The 21,705-nt window shown below is 42.1% G+C and overlaps 3 protein-coding genes across 3 annotated transcripts in view; 2 read left to right on the forward strand and 1 right to left on the reverse strand.

Annotated features, from left to right (window-relative positions):
* The window catches only part of LOC129842954 (NACHT, LRR and PYD domains-containing protein 3-like), a 33,666-nt gene extending 32,255 nt beyond the window's left edge, over nt 1-1,411 (forward strand). Inside the window, exon 13 of the mRNA XM_055911674.1 lies at nt 296-1,411. Coding sequence (XP_055767649.1) covers nt 296-822 — 527 coding nt within the window. The 3' untranslated portion in view covers nt 823-1,411. The remainder of the gene's footprint in view (nt 1-295) is intronic.
* The window catches only part of LOC129842956 (NLR family CARD domain-containing protein 3-like), a 101,176-nt gene that overhangs the window by 20,590 nt on the left and 58,881 nt on the right, over nt 1-21,705 (forward strand). The window lies entirely within an intron of this gene.
* LOC129842958 (stonustoxin subunit beta-like) lies at nt 14,735-16,742 on the reverse strand. The gene is made up of 3 exons (XM_055911678.1): nt 16,553-16,742; nt 16,050-16,096; nt 14,735-15,518 (listed from the first exon to the last, which is right to left on the reverse strand). Exons 2-3 carry the CDS (start codon nt 16,069-16,071, stop codon nt 14,983-14,985), a joined length of 558 nt encoding a protein of 185 aa, XP_055767653.1. The 5' UTR covers nt 16,072-16,096; nt 16,553-16,742; the 3' UTR covers nt 14,735-14,982.

Consider the following 21,705-nt stretch of genomic DNA (forward strand, 5'->3'; position numbering starts at 1 on the left):
TGTGTGTGTTCGTGTTAAGTCAGAAATGTGTGCATCCCCAGTGTGTGTATGTTTAGGATGTGTGTTTGTGTGTGTGTGTGTGTGTGTGTGTGTGTGTGTGTAGGTGTGTGTGTGTATTTATTGTGAATAAGTGTGTTTTATATTACCATATGATCATTCAACAAGTCTCAAGTTACCTTAACTTCTCCTTTTGATACCTAGAAACATCTACATTAAATTAATTAGTGAAAAGTGAGTTAACATTCTAATGTGAATGATGATGATTTCTAATATTGTGTCTGGTTTCATCCATCAGATGTCTGTGATCTCACACTGGACCCAAACACAGTAAACAGACTCCTCTCTCTGTCTGAGGAGAACAGAAAGGTGACATGGAGGAGAGAGAAGCAGCCGTATCCTGATCACCCAGAGAGATTTGAGGGCTGTAGACAGGTGCTGTGTAGAGAGGGTCTGACTTGGCGCTGTTACTGGGAGGTAGAGTGGAGTGGGAGAAGGGCTGTTATAGGAGTGACATATAAAGGAATCAGCAGGAGAGGAGGGCTTAATGACTGTGGGATTGGATACCATGACAAGTCCTGGAGTCTGTTCTGCTCTGACAACAGTTACATTGCCTGGCACAATAATAATGACACTACCATAGACATCCCCTCCTCCGGCTCCCACAGAGTAGGAGTGTATCTGGACTGGTCAGCTGGCACTCTGTCCTTCTATAGAGCCTCCTCTGACACACTGACCCACCTGTACACATTCACCTCCACGTTCACTGAGCCCCTCTATCCAGGGTTTAGGGTTTGGTATGACGGCGACTCAGTGTCCCTGTAAATAATAACCTGACATACACACTGTCATGACTGTCCTGATCAGGTCAGGTTACAGGAGACCACAACCCTACAGATTTCCTCTCAACCCCAACAGAGGAGAGATCTAGGGGGTCTGAAGATGTGGGGGTTTCATGACCCCTCACACCCATGGTAATTCTGAGACCACGGACAACATTCCTTTGTCCCTCTCACTATGGAGAACCAGTCTCAGAACTGTAAACATGCAATAAAGGGACTTTGGAACAATGGTTTCCGTCAACTACAATGGTGGTCATGACGATAGATGGAATATGAAAATGTATGTCATTTTTGTTTTGTTATTAAAGGTTAATAGATGACGTTATTATGAAAACATTGTAACGTTAAGAGTTTTCCTCGTATATGCTCGATGTTTATACATTGTACGTTGTGTGGAAAATGTCCAAATCAAAGAGCATGTTTCGAGAGAGATGAAATGTGAAGTTAGTTGTTTAAAATTGGATTTGAGTAAAATCTATACCTTGCCCTTAAACCTGGTACGCCCAGAGAATTGCCCTGAAGGCGGTTACGCCCACTTCTGACCCGAGGGTATAAAACCTGTGAGTGCAGAATTAACAGAATGGGGTGATGACTGTTGTCTTGGATACAATGACAAGTCCTGGAGTCTGATCTGCTCTGACAACAGATACATTGCCTGGTAAAATAAGTGACCCGAGCTGCAGCCAAAGGTCTAAAAGGTCAACGAACCCAAAACGCAACAAGTTGAAGACAAAGAAATCTTTTTCTACCCAAGCTACAGATGAGTAGCATGTCTAAGCGGGTGTATTCAAGCCGAACCACCTAGCCTCCACTCCCCATCGAATCGTGGTATCTACACTCTTTCATCTTTACGCTGTGAGCTCTGAGCTACAGAGCTATCTGTCTTACGAAGACCCCTTCCAGAGCGAGGACAAAGGAACAGGCCGGTAAAGCCAAAAGGACACGGACATCGTGTCGTGAGGACACCTAGAGCGGTGCGCAGGAGAAGTGCGTCATTGAGCAGCTTGAACGGTCCATGCGGGAAAATCCACGGAGACCCTCCACAAGTAATTACATCATTATATTCTGACTCATAACAGCGGCAGTTTGGGGCAAGGCTAGGGTTAGAATGAGCATAGTTGACAATTTCACCCAAATGTATATTCCTCTCGTGTAATCTCTCTCTTTCTCTCTCTTTTAAATCCCCATTTTGGGTAACACGCGCCCTAGTGTGTTGGCCGTTATACTAAGTTCTGATCAATAGCCTAGAGTGTGTTTTTGTGTATGTGTATCTTTTATCATCATTTTAGCTTTTTAGTAAATAAACATTCAACTAAGACTGGTGTGGTGCTAATTCATTAGTGAGACCCGGGTCCGTGCAGAATCCCGGGCTATACGACGTTCAGAACGAGACTGTTAGAGGCAACTGGTTAATTAGCGGCTGTGGTAAAATCGATATTCTGATATTCTTTGAGTTAATTTGGGAAATAGAAACTCAATAAAAACTAGTTTTCCCATGGTGCCCCAGGTTAATGAGTTAATAATTGCTTGATTCAGTTAATCACGTAATTAGAAACTTGTAATCATTCGATGAGCAACAGTCGCCACATTAACTAATACAACGTCACGACAATACTGAGCAGATAAGGGTACTGATAAGAGAATTTTGTTCTCCAGGTTCATAAGCCAATTTAAATATATTATTCAGTCTGCAAACCAGAATTTGTAAGAGCCTGGTCGAATGAAACAGACGGAGGCCCAGCTAAAATAGTCAAAAAGGTTTATTCACAGAACGTTCTAAAGTCAAGAATACAAAACAATTCATTTTATACTGACTTCTCACGCCCACACATTCACACAACCATACGCACACACACACACAGATACAAACACACACATGCATACAAACAGACGCACACACGTGTCCTGCTACCCAGCAGACAGAGATTAGTGACCTTGTCCTTGACATACTCCCTGTTCTCTCCCCAAATCTCTAGTCACTATTCAGACAGTCTGTGTTTATATCAAATCTCTAGTCAGGTCGGCACCAAGCTCAGGCAGTCTGTGTTTATAATACCATAAAGACATGTTGTCTTTACCCTAATACTGACTAGGACTACACATTTATTGATTATGATGTTATACATTCTAATCACTTCCATACAATTATATGTTTCAGGGCGGAATATTCTAATCATTCAATTAACAGATAATTCTCACCTAACAGGTACTCCCACTGGTAGGGAGCAGCCACCACGCTGTGGGACACCAGGTTCAGCTGGCTCACCGTCAAGTGGGCAGCTAAGAGGAGCCAGATCATGTGCACATTAAAAAGGGCTGAAGAGCCATGTCAGCCCTTCTCTCACTGTTACCAGTCAGTGTATATCCTGAGACCCTCCACTAATACCAACATCTCACTGTTACCAGTCAGTGTATATCCTGAGACCCTCCACTAATACCAACATCTCACTGTTACCAGTCAGTGTATATCCTGAGACCCTCCACTAATGTTAAACATCTCACTGTTACCAGTCAGTGTATATCCTGAGACCCTCCACTAATACCAACATCTCACTGTTACCAGTCAGTGTATATCCTGAGACCCTCCACTAATACCAACATCTCACTGTTACCAGTCAGTGTATATCCTGAGACCCTCCACTAATACCAACATCTCACTGTTACCAGTCAGTATATATCCTGAGACCCCTCCACTAATACCAACATCTCACTGTTACCAGTCAGTGTATATCCTGAGACCCTCCACTAATACCAACATCTCACTGTTACCAGTCAGTGTATATCCTGAGACCCCTCCACTAATACCAACATCTCACTGTTACCAGTCAGTGTATATCCTGAGACCCTCCACTAATACCAACATCTCACTGTTACCAGTCAGTGTATATCCTGAGACCCTCCACTAATGTTAAACATCTCACTGTTACCAGTCAGTGTATATCCTGAGACCCTCCACTAATACCAACATCTCACTGTTACCAGTCAGTGTATATCCTGAGACCCTCCACTAATACCAACATCTCACTGTTACCAGTCAGTGTATATCCTGAGACCCTCCACTAATACCAACATCTCACTGTTACCAGTCAGTGTATATCCTGAGACCCTCCACTAATGTTAAACATCTCACTGTTACCAGTCAGTGTATATCCTGAGACCCTCCACTAATACCAACATCTCACTGTTACCAGTCAGTGTATATCCTGAGACCCTCCACTAATACCAACATCTCACTGTTACCAGTCAGTGTATATCCTGAGACCCTCCACTAATGTTAAACATCTCACTGTTACCAGTCAGTGTATATCCTGAGACCCTCCACTAATACCAACATCTCACTGTTACCAGTCAGTGTATATCCTGAGACCCTCCACTAATGTTAAACATCTCACTGTTACCAGTCAGTGTATATCCTGAGACCCTCCACTAATACCAACATCTCACTGTTACCAGTCAGTGTATATCCTGAGACCCTCCACTAATACCAACATCTCACTGTTACCAGTCAGTGTATATCCTGAGACCCTCCACTAATACCAACATCTCACTGTTACCAGTCAGTGTATATCCTGAGACCCTCCACTAATACCAACATCTCACTGTTACCAGTCAGTGTATATCCTGAGACCCCTCCACTAATGTTAAACATCTCACTGTTACCAGTCAGTGTATATCCTGAGACCCCTCCACTAATACCAACATCTCACTGTTACCAGTCAGTGTATATCCTGAGACCCTCCACTAATACCACCACCTCACTGTTACCAGTCAGTGTATATCCTGAGACCCTCCACTAATACCAACATCTCACTGTTACCAGTCAGTGTATATCCTGAGACCCTCCACTAATACCAACATCTCACTGTTACCAGTCAGTATATATCCTGAGACCCCTCCACTAATACCAACATCTCACTGTTACCAGTCAGTGTATATCCTGAGACCCTCCACTAATACCAACATCTCACTGTTACCAGTCAGTGTATATCCTGAGACCCCTCCACTAATACCAACATCTCACTGTTACCAGTCAGTGTATATCCTGAGACCCTCCACTAATACCAACATCTCACTGTTACCAGTCAGTGTATATCCTGAGACCCTCCACTAATGTTAAACATCTCACTGTTACCAGTCAGTGTATATCCTGAGACCCCTCCACTAATACCAACACCTCACTGTTACCAGTCAGTGTATATCCTGAGACCCTCCACTAATACCAACATCTCACTGTTACCAGTCAGTGTATATCCTGAGACCCTCCACTAATACCAACATCTCACTGTTACCAGTCAGTGTATATCCTGAGACCCTCCACTAATGTTAAACATCTCACTGTTACCAGTCAGTGTATATCCTGAGACCCTCCACTAATACCAACATCTCACTGTTACCAGTCAGTGTATATCCTGAGACCCTCCACTAATACCAACATCTCACTGTTACCAGTCAGTGTATATCCTGAGACCCTCCACTAATGTTAAACATCTCACTGTTACCAGTCAGTGTATATCCTGAGACCCTCCACTAATACCAACATCTCACTGTTACCAGTCAGTGTATATCCTGAGACCCTCCACTAATGTTAAACATCTCACTGTTACCAGTCAGTGTATATCCTGAGACCCTCCACTAATACCAACATCTCACTGTTACCAGTCAGTGTATATCCTGAGACCCTCCACTAATACCAACATCTCACTGTTACCAGTCAGTGTATATCCTGAGACCCTCCACTAATACCAACATCTCACTGTTACCAGTCAGTGTATATCCTGAGACCCTCCACTAATACCAACATCTCACTGTTACCAGTCAGTGTATATCCTGAGACCCCTCCACTAATGTTAAACATCTCACTGTTACCAGTCAGTGTATATCCTGAGACCCCTCCACTAATACCAACATCTCACTGTTACCAGTCAGTGTATATCCTGAGACCCCTCCACTAATGTTAAACATCTCACTGTTACCAGTCAGTGTATATCCTGAGACCCTCCACTAATACCAACATCTCACTGTTACCAGTCAGTGTACATCCTGAGACCCTCCACTAATACCAACATCTCACTGTTACCAGTCAGTGTATATCCTGAGACCCCTCCACTAATACCAACATCTCACTGTTACCAGTCAGTGTATATCCTGAGACCCTCCACTAATGTTAAACACCTCACTGTTACCAGTCAGTGTATATCCTGAGACCCTCCACTAATACCAACATCTCACTGTTACCAGTCAGTGTATATCCTGAGACCCCTCCACTAATGTTAAACATCTCACTGTTACCAGTCAGTGTATATCCTGAGACCCTCCACTAATACCAACATCTCACTGTTACCAGTCAGTGTATATCCTGAGACCCTCCACTAATACCAACATCTCACTGTTACCAGTCAGTGTATATCCTGAGACCCCTCCACTAATGTTAAACATCTCACTGTTACCAGTCAGTGTATATCCTGAGACCCTCCACTAATACCAACATCTCACTGTTACCAGTCAGTGTATATCCTGAGACCCTCCACTAATACCAACATCTCACTGTTACCAGTCAGTGTATATCCTGAGACCCTCCACTAATACCAACATCTCACTGTTACCAGTCAGTGTATATCCTGAGGACCCTCCACTAATACCAACATCTCACTGTTACCAGTCAGTGTATATCCTGAGACCCTCCACTAATACCAACATCTCACTGTTACCAGTCAGTGTATATCCTGAGACCCTCCACTAATACCAACATCTCACTGTTACCAGTCAGTGTATATCCTGAGACCCTCCACTAATACCAACATCTCACTGTTACCAGTCAGTGTATATCCTGAGACCCCTCCACTAATGTTAAACATCTCACTGTTACCAGTCAGTGTATATCCTGAGACCCTCCACTAATACCAACATCTCACTGTTACCAGTCAGTGTATATCCTGAGACCCTCCACTAATGTTAAACATCTCACTGTTACCAGTCAGTGTATATCCTGAGACCCCTCCACTAATACCAACATCTCACTGTTACCAGTCAGTGTATATCCTGAGACCCTCCACTAATACCAACATCTCACTGTTACCAGTCAGTGTATATCCTGAGACCCTCCACTAATACCAACATCTCACTGTTACCAGTCAGTGTACATCCTGAGACCCCTCCACTAATGTTAAACATCTCACTGTTACCAGTCAGTGTATATCCTGAGACCCTCCACTAATACCAACATCTCACTGTTACCAGTCAGTGTATATCCTGAGACCCCTCCACTAATACCAACATCTCACTGTTACCAGTCAGTGTATATCCTGAGACCCCTCCACTAATACCAACATCTCACTGTTACCAGTCAGTGTATATCCTGAGACCCTCCACTAATACCAACATCTCACTGTTACCAGTCAGTGTATATCCTGAGACCCCTCCACTAATACCAACATCTCACTGTTACCAGTCAGTGTATATCCTGAGACCCTCCACTAATACCAACATCTCACTGTTACCAGTCAGTGTATATCCTGAGACCCTCCACTAATACCAACATCTCACTGTTACCAGTCAGTGTATATCCTGAGACCCTCCACTAATGTTAAACATCTCACTGTTACCAGTCAGTGTATATCCTGAGACCCCTCCACTAATACCAACATCTCACTGTTACCAGTCAGTGTATATCCTGAGACCCTCCACTAATACCAACATCTCACTGTTACCAGTCAGTGTATATCCTGAGACCCTCCACTAATGTTAAACATCTCACTGTTACCAGTCAGTGTATATCCTGAGACCCCTCCACTAATGTTAAACATCTCACTGTTACCAGTCAGTGTATATCCTGAGACCCTCCACTAATACCAACATCTCACTGTTACCAGTCAGTGTACATCCTGAGACCCTCCACTAATACCAACATCTCACTGTTACCAGTCAGTGTATATCCTGAGACCCCTCCACTAATGTTAAACATCTCACTGTTACCAGTCAGTGTATATCCTGAGACCCTCCACTAATACCAACATCTCACTGTTACCAGTCAGTGTATATCCTGAGACCCCTCCACTAATGTTAAACATCTCACTGTTACCAGTCAGTGTATATCCTGAGACCCTCCACTAATGTTAAACATCTCACTGTTACCAGTCAGTGTATATCCTGAGACCCTCCACTAATACCAACATCTCACTGTTACCAGTCAGTGTATATCCTGAGACCCTCCACTAATACCAACATCTCACTGTTACCAGTCAGTGTATATCCTGAGACCCCTCCACTAATACCAACATCTCACTGTTACCAGTCAGTGTATATCCTGAGACCCTCCACTAATGTTAAACATCTCACTGTTACCAGTCAGTGTATATCCTGAGACCCTCCACTAATACCAACATCTCACTGTTACCAGTCAGTGTATATCCTGAGACCCTCCACTAATACCAACATCTCACTGTTACCAGTCAGTGTATATCCTGAGACCCCTCCACTAATACCAACATCTCACTGTTACCAGTCAGTGTATATCCTGAGACCCTCCACTAATACCAACATCTCACTGTTACCAGTCAGTGTACATCCTGAGACCCTCCACTAATACCAACATCTCACTGTTACCAGTCAGTGTATATCCTGAGACCCTCCACTAATACCAACATCTCACTGTTACCAGTCAGTGTATATCCTGAGACCCTCCACTAATACCAACATCTCACTGTTACCAGTCAGTGTATATCCTGAGACCCTCCACTAATACCAACATCTCACTGTTACCAGTCAGTGTATATCCTGAGACCCCTCCACTAATACCAACATCTCACTGTTACCAGTCAGTGTATATCCTGAGACCCCTCCACTAATACCAACATCTCACTGTTACCAGTCAGTGTATATCCTGAGAACCCTCCACTAATACCAACATCTCACTGTTACCAGTCAGTGTATATCCTGAGACCCCTCCACTAATACCAACATCTCACTGTTACCAGTCAGTGTATATCCTGAGACCCTCCACTAATACCAACATCTCACTGTTACCAGTCAGTGTACATCCTGAGACCCTCCACTAATACCAACATCTCACTGTTACCAGTCAGTGTATATCCTGAGACCCTCCACTAATACCAACATCTCACTGTTACCAGTCAGTGTATATCCTGAGACCCTCCACTAATACCAACATCTCACTGTTACCAGTCAGTGTATATCCTGAGACCCTCCACTAATACCAACATCTCACTGTTACCAGTCAGTGTATATCCTGAGACCCTCCAATAATACCAACATCTCACTGTTACCAGTCAGTGTATATCCTGAGACCCTCCACTAATGTTAAACATCTCACTGTTACCAGTCAGTGTATATCCTGAGACCCTCCACTAATACCAACATCTCACTGTTACCAGTCAGTGTATATCCTGAGACCCTCCACTAATACCAACATCTCACTGTTACCAGTCAGTGTATATCCTGAGACCCTCCACTAATGTTAAACATCTCACTGTTACCAGTCAGTGTATATCCTGAGACCCCTCCACTAATACCAACATCTCACTGTTACCAGTGACTTACTAACGGAGGGAATGTCCTGTTAGGGAGTGTCCTGTATACTTCAATGCATTGATACTTACTAACGGTGGGAATGTCCTGTTAGGGAGTGTCCTGTATACTTCAATGCATTGATACTTAATGACTGCACAACAAGTTGGAAATCGCTTTGGTATCTGAAATAGTTGGTATCTGAAAAAGCATATTCTGCACTTTTTATGACACTTACCTTTGACAAATAACTGAATTCAAGAGGTGCATCTTATTTCAAATTGAACTTTTTCCAAGAATATTCGTGCTCACAGTCACCAAGCAGGCAGTAGGTCCTGCTCTCCCTCTTCTCCAAGCACCACAGCTCCAAGCAGACAGCAGGTCCTGCTCTCCCTCTTCCCCCAACACCACAGCTCCAAGCAGGCAGCAGGTCCTGCTCTCCCTCTTCCCCAAGCACCACAGCACCAAGCAGGCAGCAGGTCCTGCTCTCCCTCTTCCCCAAGCACCACAGCTCCAAGCAGACAGCAGGTCCTGCTCTCCCTCTTCCCCAAGCACCACAGCTCCAAGCAGGCAGCAGGTCCTGCTCTCCCTCTTCCCCAAGCACCACAGCACCCACTTGGGAAAAATAAGACATAATGTCAAGGTGTCAGGTGCACAGGAAACAAGGACAATGAAAACTGTTGTCAGTGCGACTGATTTGTTTGAGGGGCTTGTTCACACTAATCCCCGAAGCTGTGGACCCGAAACGTAAAGAGAAGACGTGATTGGTTCATGTGTAAAGGGTATAAGGTAAAGAGAAGACGTGATTGGTTCATGTGTAAAGGGTATAAGGTAAAGAGAAGACGTGATTGGTTCATGTGTAAAGGGTATAAGGTAAAGAGAAGACGTGATTGGTTCATGTGTAAAGGCTATAAGGTAAAGAGAAGATGTGATTGGTTCATGTGTAAAGGGTATAAGGTAAAGAGAAGACGTGATTGGTTCATGTGTAAAGGCTATAAGGTAAAGAGAAGATGTGATTGGTTCATGTGTAAAGGGTATAAGGTAAAGAGAAGACCTGATTGGTTCATGTGTAAAGGGTGTAAGGGCACAATACAGTGTCTGATTCAATCAACAAATGACTGTTTTTATATCTTGTCATGAATATATTTACACACATATTTCTTTATGCAATTAATCCTTTACAATTGTTCACTGGAGCTTTTGTTCAGGAATACAGCAAATAAATTCACCTGCGCACCTGGCTGGTTATAGTGTTATTATTAATGACTATAACTAATCACCTGGCTGGTTATAGTGTTATTATTAATGACTATAACTCTATTACTAATCACCTGGCTGGTTATAGTGTTATTATTAATGACTATAACTAATCACCTGGCTGGTTATAGTGTTATTATTAATGACTATAACTAATCACCTGGCTGGTTATAGTGTTATTATTAATGACTATAACTAATCACCTGGCTGGTTATAGTGTTATTATTAATGACTATAACTAATCACCTGGCTGGTTATAGTGTTATTATTAATGACTATAACTAATCACATGGCTGGTTATAGTGTTATTATTAATGACTATAACTCTATTACTAATCAAACCTATAAATAAAGTTGATCAAATTGATTCCACTGTAGTGTTTTATTGTCAGGGAAGCAGAAATAAGCTGTAGGTCTACGTGTTTCTAGGACTGTAGAATTATACAAATCATATCCTTGACTTTAAACAAATAACTATTGTTATTTTTACTGATATTTTCCCGTTAATATTTCTTTATGCTGTTAATAATTTACAATAGTTTATGTACTATTTATTAAGCATTTATATATCAAGCATGTTTGCACACCTTGTAGGTTGATATGCATCTGATGCTAAAGAGGCCGGGCAACATTCTCTAGTGGTTCTGATATGCTGAAAGGCCATTCAAACGGATCTAGAATAGAATCCATTCTCTAGTGGGTTCTGATATGCTGAAAGGCCATTCAAACGGATCTAGAATAGAATCCATTCTCTAGTGGGTTCTGATATGCTGAAAGGCCATTCAAACGGATCTAGAATAGAATCCATTCTCTAGTGGGTTCTGATATGCTGAAAGGCCATTCAAACGGATCTAGAATAGAATCCATTCTCTAGTGGGTTCTGATATGCTGAAAGGCCATTCAAACGGATCTAGAATAGAATCCATTCTCTAGTGGGTTCTGATATGCTGAAAGGCCATTCAAACTGATCTAGATTAGAATCCATTCTCTAGTGGTTCTGATATGCTGAAAGGCCATTCAAACTGATCTAGAATAGAATCCATTCTCTAGTGGTTCTGATATGCTGAAAGGCCATTCAAACGGATCTAGAATAGAATCCATTCTCTAGTGGGTTCTGATAAGCTGAAATGCCATTCAAACTGATCTAGATTAGAATCCATTCTCTAGTGGTTCTGATATGCTGAAAGGCCATTCAAACTGATCTAGAATAGAATCCATTCTCTAGTGGTTCTGATATGCTGAAAGGCCATTCAAACTGATCTAGATTAGAATCCATTCTCTAGTGGTTCTGATATGCTGAAAGGCCATTCAAACTGATCTATATTAGAATCCATTCTCTAGTGGTTCTGATATGCTGAAAGACCATTCAAACTGATCTAGATTAGAATCCATTCTCTAGTGGTTCTGATATGCTGACAGGCCATTCAAACTGATCTAGATTAGAATCCATTCTCTAGTGGTTCTGATATGCTGAAAGGCCATTCAAACTGATCTAGATTAGAATCCATTGTCTAGTGGTTCTGATATGCTGAAAGGCCATTCAAACTGATCTAGATTAGAATCCATTCTCTAGTGGGTTCTGATATGCTGAAAGGCCATTCAAACTGATCTAGATTAGAATACATTCTCTAGTGGGTTCTGATATGCTGAAAGGCCATTCAAACTGATCTAGATTAGAATCCATTCTCTAGTGGGTTCTGATATGCTGAAAGGCCATTCAAACTGATCTAGATTAGAATCAATTCTCCAGTGGGTTCTGATATGCTGAAAGGCCATTCAAACTGATCTAGATTAAAATCCCTTCTCTAGTGGGTTCTGATATGCTGAAAGGCCATTCAAACTGATCTAGATTAGAATCCATTCTCTAGTGGGTTCTGATATGCTGAAAGGCCATTCAAACTGATCTAGATTAGAATCCATTCTCTAGTGGTTCTGATATGCTGAAAGGCCATTCAAACTGATCTAGAATAGAATCCATTCTCTAGTGGTTCTGATATGCTGAAAGGCCATTCAAACTGATCTAGAATAGAATCCATTCTCTAGTGGTTCTGATATGCTGAAAGGCCATTCAAACGGATCTAGAATAGAATCCATTCTCTAGTGGGTTCTGATAAGCTGAAATGCCATTCAAACTGATCTAGATTAGAATCCATTCTCTAGTGGTTCTGATATGCTGAAAGGCCATTCAAACTGATCTAGAATAGAATCCATTCTCTAGTGGTTCTGATATGCTGAAAGGCAATTCAAACTGATCTGGATTAGAATCCATTCTCTAGTGGGTTCTGATATGCTGAAAGGCCATTCAAACTGATCTACATTAGAATCCATTCTCTAGTGGTTCTGATATGCTGAAAGGCCATTCAAACTGATCTAGATTAGAATCCATTCTCTAGTGGTTCTGATATGCTGAAAGGCCATTCAAACTGATCTAGAATAGAATCCATTCTCTAGTGGTTCTGATATGCTGAAAGGCAATTCAAACTGATCTGGATTAGAATCCATTCTCTAGTGGGTTCTGATATGCTGAAAGGCCATTCAAACTGATCTACATTAGAATCCATTCTCTAGTGGTTCTGATATGCTGAAAGGCCATTCAAACTGATCTAGATTAGAATCCATTCTCTAGTGGTTCTGATATGCTGAAAGGCCATTCAAACTGATCTAGATTAGAATCCATTCTCTAGTGGGTTCTGATATGCTGAAAGGCCATTCAAACTGATCTAGATTAGAATCCATTCTCTAGTGGGTTCTGATATGCTGAAAGGCCATTCAAACTGATCTAGATTAGAATCCATTCTCTAGTGGTTCTGATATGCTGAAAGGCCATTCAAACTGATCTAGATTAGAACCCATTCTCTAGTGGGTTCTGATATGCTGAAAGGCCATTCAAACTGATCGAGATTAGAATCCATTCTCTAGTGGTTCTGATATGCTGAAAGGCCATTCAAACTGATCTAGATTAGAATCCATTCTCTAGTGGTTCTGATATGCTGAAAGGCCATTCAAACTGATCTAGATTAGAATCCATCTTCCCCTTGTGCCCTAAACAACAGTCGACACTATTGTCCCCAGATGGTACTAGTTGGTCGGAACTTGGTCCCCAGATGGGACTTCCTGTTGATGCCAAATAAGGAGTTTCCTCTTGTGTCCCCACATTGATCACCTTCCCAGTCCCCACAATGTCATCTACCCTGATTTCAAGGAATCAGTTACATTTGAAGGAGTGTATTTATTATAGATTTTTATTTTTACTTTTTTTTATGTTTTGGTCTTGTCTCCAGGTTGTCAGGAAAGTGGTGTCCCCAGAATGTGGTGTGAGAACAGGTGTCCCCAGTAGGTGATATAAACACGTATGTGTGTGTGTGTGTGTGTCCAGTGTGTATGTTTGTTTTTGTCCAGTGTGTGTGTGTGTGTGTGTCCAGTGTGTGTGTGTGTGTGTGTCTGTCCAGTGTGTATGTTTGTTTTTGTCCAGTGTGTGTGTGTTTGTCCAGTGTGTATGTGTGTTTGTCCAGTGTGTGTGTGTGTGTGTGTGTGTGTGTGTGTGTGTGTGTGTGTGTGTGTGTGTGTGTGTGTGTGTGTGTGTGTGTGTGTGTGTGTTTCTCCAGTGTGTGTGTGTGTGAGTGTGTGTTTTGTTTGTTCAGTGTGTGTGTGTCCAGTGTGTGTGTGTGTGTGTGTCTGTCCAGTGTGTATGTTTGTTTTTGTCCAGTGTGTGTGTGTTTATCCAGTGTGTATGTGTGTTTGTCCAGTGTGTGTGTGTGTGTGTGTGTGTGTGTGTGTGTGTGTGTGTGTGTGTGTGTGTGTGTGTGTGTGTGTGTGTGTGTGTTTGTCCAGTGTGTTTGTGTGTCTTTGCCCAGTGTGTGTGTATGTGTTTGTCCAGTGTGTGTGTGTTTGTCCAGTGTGTGTGTGTTTGTCCAGTGTGTGTGTGTTTGTCCAGTCTGTGTGTGTGTCCAGTCTGTGTGTGTGTCCAGTCTGTGTGTGTGTGTGTGTGTCCAGTATGTGTGTGTGTGTGTGTCCAGTCTGTGTGTGTGTGTGTCCAGTCTGTGTGTGTGTGTCCAGTCTGTGTGTGTGTGTCCAGTCTGTGTGTGTGTGTCCAGTCTGTGTGTGTGTGTCCAGTCTGTGTGTGTGTGTCCAGTCTGTGTGTGTGTGTGTCCAGTCTGTGTGTGTGTGTGTCCAGTCTGTGTGTGTGTGTGTGTCCAGTCTGTGTGTGTGTGTGTGTGTCCAGTCTGTGTGTGTGTGTCCAGTCTGTGTGTGTGTGTCCAGTCTGTGTGTGTGTGTCCAGTCTGTGTGTGTGTGTCCAGTCTGTGTGTGTGTGTCCAGTCTGTGTGTGTGTGTCCAGTCTGTGTGTGTGTCCAATGTGTGTGTATCACTGACAGAGGGACACTGAGTCGCCACAACCCCAAAGATGAAACCCTGGATAGAGGGGCTCAGTAAATGTGGAGGTTAATGTGATCAGGTGGGTCAGTGTGTCAGAGGAGGCTCTATAGAAGGACAGAGTGCCGGCTGGCCAGTCCAGATACACTCCTACTCTGTGGGGGCTGGAGGAGGGGAGGACGTCTATGTTAGTGAAGATATTATTGTGCCAGGCAGTGTAACTGTTGTCATGGCAGCGCAGACTCCAGGACATGTCATTGTATCCAAGACAACAGTCCTTAACCCTTCCTCTCCTGCTGATTCCTTTATATGTCACTCCTATATCAGCCCCTCTCCCACTCCACTCTGCCTCCCAGTAACAGCGCCCAGTCAGACCCTCTCTACACAGCACCTGTTCATAGTTTTCAAATCTCTCTGGGTGATCAGGATACGGCTGCTTCTCTCTCCTACATGTCACCTTTCTGTTCTCCTCAGACAGAGAGAGGAGTCTGTCTACTGTGTTTAGGTCCAGTGTGAGATCACAGACATCTGATGGATGAAACCAGACACAATATTAGAAATCATCATATTTCACATTAGAATGTTAACTCACTTTTCACTAATTCATTTAATGTAGATGTTTCTAGGTATCAAAAGGAGAAGTTAAGGTAACTTGAGACTTGTTGAATGATCATATGTTATACTGTATGGTAATATAAAACACATTTATTCACATTAATTACACACACACACACACACACACACACACCTGAAGGCATCATGAACACATACACACATTTCTAATGTAACACGAACGCGCCACACACACACACACACACACACACACACACACACACACACACACACACACACACACACACACACACACACACACACACACACACACACACATTGTCAAAGCAACTCTTTGTAAACGTTGGTGTCCCTGATTTCTGCTTCTGTAGAACTACAGCTGATATTTAATATGACCAAGTAAGTAATGATGGTGGTCTTTGACTTTGACTTGACTTGAATTAAGACTTATTCTTAGTCATATTCTTCACAGCAGTCAACACTCACATTTTCTAAGCCCAGGTTTCATTGTGTTCTCTCCACCATGTTCCACACTGTAGCGGTAAGCAGAAGAACAGACAGTCATTGAGGGATACACCTGAACTCACACACACACACACACACACACACACACACACACACACACACACACACACACACACACACACACACACACACACACACACACACACACACTGGACACACACTGGACACATACACGGTCAAGAGTTGTCTGTGTGTGTGTGTTCAGTGTTTGTTTCCAGTGTGTGTGTATGTGTGTGTGTGTGTCCTGTGTGTGTGTGTCCTGTGTGTGTGTGTGTGTCCTGTGTGTGTGCGTGTGTCCTGTGTGTTTGTCGTGTGTGTATGTGAGTGTGAGTGTGTGAGTCAGTTGTTTCACACACACACAGTAACATATAACTTTGTCCAAGTGGTGGTCAGAATGTTTGTCTTAACTAGCCTGATAAGTCAAACATGTCTGATATGAACATTGACATAAACCCTCTACATACTTCAGTTTCTCCAGTCTGCAGTGTGGATCCTCCAGTCCAGCAGAGAGCAGTCTGACTCCTGAGTCTCCTGGGTGATTGTAGCTCAGATCCAGCTCTCTCAGGTGTGAGGGGTTTGACCTCAGAGCTGAGACCAGAGAAGCACAGCCTTCCTCTGTGACTAGACAGCCTGACAGCCTGCAAAGAGTCACATCATATTAAAATAACACTGCTATTCTTTGGTGGTGAAAATAGTGGTAGTATATTTTGTCAACATATTCAGATATATCAGTGTCCTGAAACCTGCCATATCTATTCATCAATTAATGTTTCATTATTAGAAAATCCCATACATTATCATAATATTACTTGTAGATAGAAACATGTATAGTACAAATATTTGAGTAGACTGACCAGACCAGTTTAAAAAGGAGTATCAGTCAAAAGACAGACAGTGAGGTATCAGATTTAGATTGTATTGAGTATACAGTCCACACCATATCTATTTTGACAGTGAAACTAACATTTTAAATGTGGCTCTATACTCCAGCATTTTGGATTTGAGATAAAATGTTTCATATGAGGTGACAGTATATAATGTTACCTTTTATTTTAATACATATCTGTTTCACCATTTAGAGATGAAACCACTTTATGTATCTCGTCCCCCTATTTGAAGAAGTCAAAAGTATTCTGACCAATTCACTTATAGTGTATTAAAGTAGTCAAAAGTTTAGTATTTGGTTGTAAACTCATTGGTTGAATCATGTGAGTAGACAGCATGTTTCTAAACAATTTATCCTGATTAATACATAAATCAATCATAACAATGAGTGAGAAAGTTACGGAGTGTCTGGCCTTAGTATTCTTTGTTTTCTTTATTTTTTTAGTTAGGTCAGGGTGTGACATGGGGAATGTATGTGTTTTTGGATTGTCTAGGGGTTTGTATGGTATATGGGTCAGTGGCTTGTCTAGGTGTTTGTATGTCTATGGCTGCCTAGATTGGTTCTCAATTAGAGGCAGCTGTGGTTCATTGTCTCTGATTGAGAGCCATATTTAAGGCAGCCATAGGCATTGGGTTTTGTGGATAATTGTCTATGTAGAACGTTTGTAGCGTTTGTATTTGCACTTACGTTTGTAGCTTCACGGTCGTTTGTTGTTTTGTTTAGTTTTGTGTTAAGTGTTCGTTTCGTGTTTCACTCATCTCTAATAGAAGAGAATGTATTTTTCACACGCTGCGCTTTGGTCCTCTCTCCCTCTCAAGACGATCGTGACACGGAGACTAACATGCTAATATATGTGTATGTTTCCCTGGCGTATATATCCTGTGTGTTTCCCTGGTGTATATATCCCTGTGATTCCTGTTTCTCTGTACCAGTTATTTTTGTATGTTCATCAAGTCAACCAGCGTTTTTAACGTACTCCTGCTTCTATTATTTTTTGATAGTCCTCCCGATTTTTGTCCCTTGCCTGTTTTCTGGACTCTGTACCCGCCTGCCTGACCATTCTGCCTGTCCTGACCTCTAGCCTGCCTGACCATTCTGCCTGTCCTGACCTCTAGCCTGCCTGACCATTCTGCCTGTCCTGACCTCTAGCCTGCCTGAATATTCTGCATGTCATGACCTCTAGCCTGCCTGACCATTCTGCCTGTCCTGACCTCTAGTCTGCCTGACCATTCTGCCTGTCCTGACCTCTAGCCTGCCTGCCACACTGTACCTCTTGGACTCTGATCTGGTTATGACCTTTGGCCTGTCCACGACCATTCTCTTGCCTACCCCTTTTAGTGTATTAATAAATATCAAAGACTTTTAACCATCTGCCTCCCGTGCCATCTGGGAGATCCATCTGGGAAATCTTCATTACACTCTCTTTGGATAATTCATTCCAATAATTTTAAGGTTAACAGCAGGTATTTTGCATGTAAGTTTAAGTATTTTGATATCTTCACAAATATACAAATCAGCCGTTTTACATCCTGGCACAAAATGTAATTATGAAAATCTACAGATTGATTTTCAGGTAAAAAAAAAATATATATATTCTAAGACTGCCTTAAACCACGCTGCTATTCTTTGAGGGTATCACCTTTTATTTGAAGAATTCTGACCAATTCACTCATAGCATATTAAAGTAGTCAAAAGTATAGTATTTGGTCCCATATTCTTTGAACACAATGACTACATCAAGCCTGTGACTGCAATGATTGAGAAAGATCATGAATGAATCATGAATAAAAATGAGTGAGAAAGTTAGAGGCTACAACAAAACATGCTAACCTCTCACCATTACCAATAACAGAGGCTACAACAAAACATGCTAACCTCTCACCATTACCAATAACAGAGGCTACAACAAAACATGCTAACCTCTCACCATTACCAATAACAGAGGCTACAACAAAACATACTAACCTCTCACCATTATCAATAACAGAGGCTACAACAAAACATGCTAACCTCTCACCCTTACCAATAACAGAGACTACAACAAAACATACTAACCTCTCACCATTACCAATAACAGAGGCTACAACAAAACATGCTAACCTCTCACCCTTACCAATAACAGAGGCTACAACAAAACATACTAACCTCTCACCATTACCAATAACAGAGGATACAACAAAACATACTAACCTCTCACCATTACCAATAACAGAGGCTACAACAAAACATACTAACCTCTCACCATTACCAATAACAGAGGCTACAACAAAACATGCTAACCTCTCACAATTACCAATAACAGAGGCTACAACAAAACATGCTAACCTCTCACCATTACCAATAACAGAGGCTACAACAAAACATGCTAACCTCTCACCATTACCAATAACAGAGACTACAACAAAACATGCTAACCTCTAACCATTACCAATAACAGAGGCTACAACAAAACATGCTAACCTCTCACCATTACCAATAACAGAGGCTACAACAAAACATGCTAACCTCTCACCATTACCAATAACAGAGGATACAACAAAACATGCTAACCTCTCACCATTACCAATAACAGAGGCTACAACAAAACATGCTAACCTCTCACTATTACCAATAACAGAGGCTACAACAAAACATGCTAACCTCTCACCATTACCAATAACAGACGCTACAACAAAACATGCTAACCTCTCACCATTACCAATAACAGAGGATACAACAAAACATGCTAACCTCTCACCATTACCAATAACAGATGCTGCAACAAAACATGCTAACCTCTCACCATTACCAATAACAGAGGATACAACAAAACATGCTAACCTCTCACCATTACCAATAACAGAGGCTTCAACAAAACATGCTAACCTCAGAAGAAACATCTTCTATTCTTACTGACAATACAAGTGAAGTGACTCCAAAATGACAGGATATTATTCACCATTTAGGTTCTATTAGGAAAAACATCCAGAACACAACCAAGAAGTAAATGTATTCAACAAGTTAGTAGAATCACAAGCTTGATGTAATCACTTCAGGCATGGAATATGGGACCAAATAGTAAACTTGTGACTACTTTAATACAATATAAGTGAATTTTTCCAAATAAATAAGACTTCTACAATTGAGAGAACTACATACATAAAGTGCTTTCATATCTGATAATACTGACCTCAGAGTCTCCAGTTTACAGTGGGGATTCCCCAGTCCAGCAGAGAGCAGCTTCACTCCTGAATCCTTCAGGTCATTGTTACTCAGGTCCAGCTCTCTCAGGTGTGAGGGGTTTGACTCCAGAGCTGAGACCAGAGAAGCACAGCCTTCCTCTGTGACTCCACAGCCTGACAGCCTGACAAAGAGATCATCATGACTTCACAAACACACTGTTCATTTAACGAGTAGTGTAGAAGGACAATGGCAGATGCATTTGGTTTATTCTCTCAAACAACATATAGATTCATCTTCCATCTCCTCAAACTATATGGTCATAATGTTATACTAATGTGAAAATCAATGCATTTATTGAATATGTTTTTCAATATAATATTATATACATATTTGTCTCTAAACTGAATATTTTTTTCTGATGATTAGTTCTTATATGTCATTTTATTTACTCACAGAGCAGCTCTAGAGGCTTTGACCACTGGCAGCAGCCTCAGAAGACCTTCCTCTGATCTGGAGTATTTCTTCAAGTCAAACACATCCAGCTCCTTTTCTGAAGTCAGCAACACAAAGACCAGAGCTGACCACTGTGCAGGTGACAGGTTGGGTTTTGTGAGACTTCCTGAGCTCAGGTAGCTTTGGATCTCCTCCATTAGAGAATGGTCATTCAGTTCATTCAGACAGTGGAACAGATTGATGCTCCTCTCTGGAGAGGGATTCTCCCTGATCTTCTCCTTGATGTACTTGACTGTTTCTTCATGGCTCTGTGAGCTGCTTCTTGTCTTTGTCAGTAGACCTCGTAAGTGCTTCTGATTGGACTTCAGTGAGAGGCCCAGAAGGAAGCGGAGGAAAAGGTCCAGGTTTCCTGTCTCACTTTGTAAGGCTTTTTTCACAGCACACTTGTAGACAGAAACATTATGCTTGTCTCTGAACAGCGAAGAAAGTTTCCTGGACGTTGATTGACGTTCGGCCATTAGATTCTCATTGTTGTTTATGAATGAGAGGAACACATATACAGCAGCCAGAAACTCCTGAATGCTCAGATGAACAAAGCAGTACACCTTGTCCTGGTACAGCCCACATTCCTCTTTAAAGAGCTGTGTGCACAATCCTGAGTACACTGAGGCTTCATTGACATCAATGTCAGCCTCTTTCAGGTCTTCTTCATAGAAAATCAGATTGCCATTCACAAGCTGTTGAAAAGCCAGTTTGCCCAGTGACAGAATGCTCTCTTTATTCCAGTGTGGACCTGTCTCTTCTTTCCCAAGATACTTTTCATTCTTCTGTATGGTATGAAACACCACAAGGTGTGTGTACATCTCAGTCAGAGTCTTGGGCATCTCTTCTCTCTTATGTTGCAGCATGTGTTCAAGGACTATTGCAGAAATCCAACAGAAGACTGGAATGTGGCACATAATGTGGAGGCTCCTTGATGTCTTTATGTGTGAGATGATTCTGCTGGCCATGTCCTCATCACTGAATCTCTTCCTGAAGTACTCCTCCTTCTGTGGGTCATTGAACCCTCGTACCTCTGTTACCTGGTCAACACACCCTGAAGGGATCTTATTGGCT

The sequence above is a fragment of the Salvelinus fontinalis genome, unplaced genomic scaffold, assembly GCF_029448725.1.
Source record: "Salvelinus fontinalis isolate EN_2023a unplaced genomic scaffold, ASM2944872v1 scaffold_0080, whole genome shotgun sequence".
In the NCBI taxonomy this organism is placed as follows: domain Eukaryota; kingdom Metazoa; phylum Chordata; class Actinopteri; order Salmoniformes; family Salmonidae; genus Salvelinus; species Salvelinus fontinalis.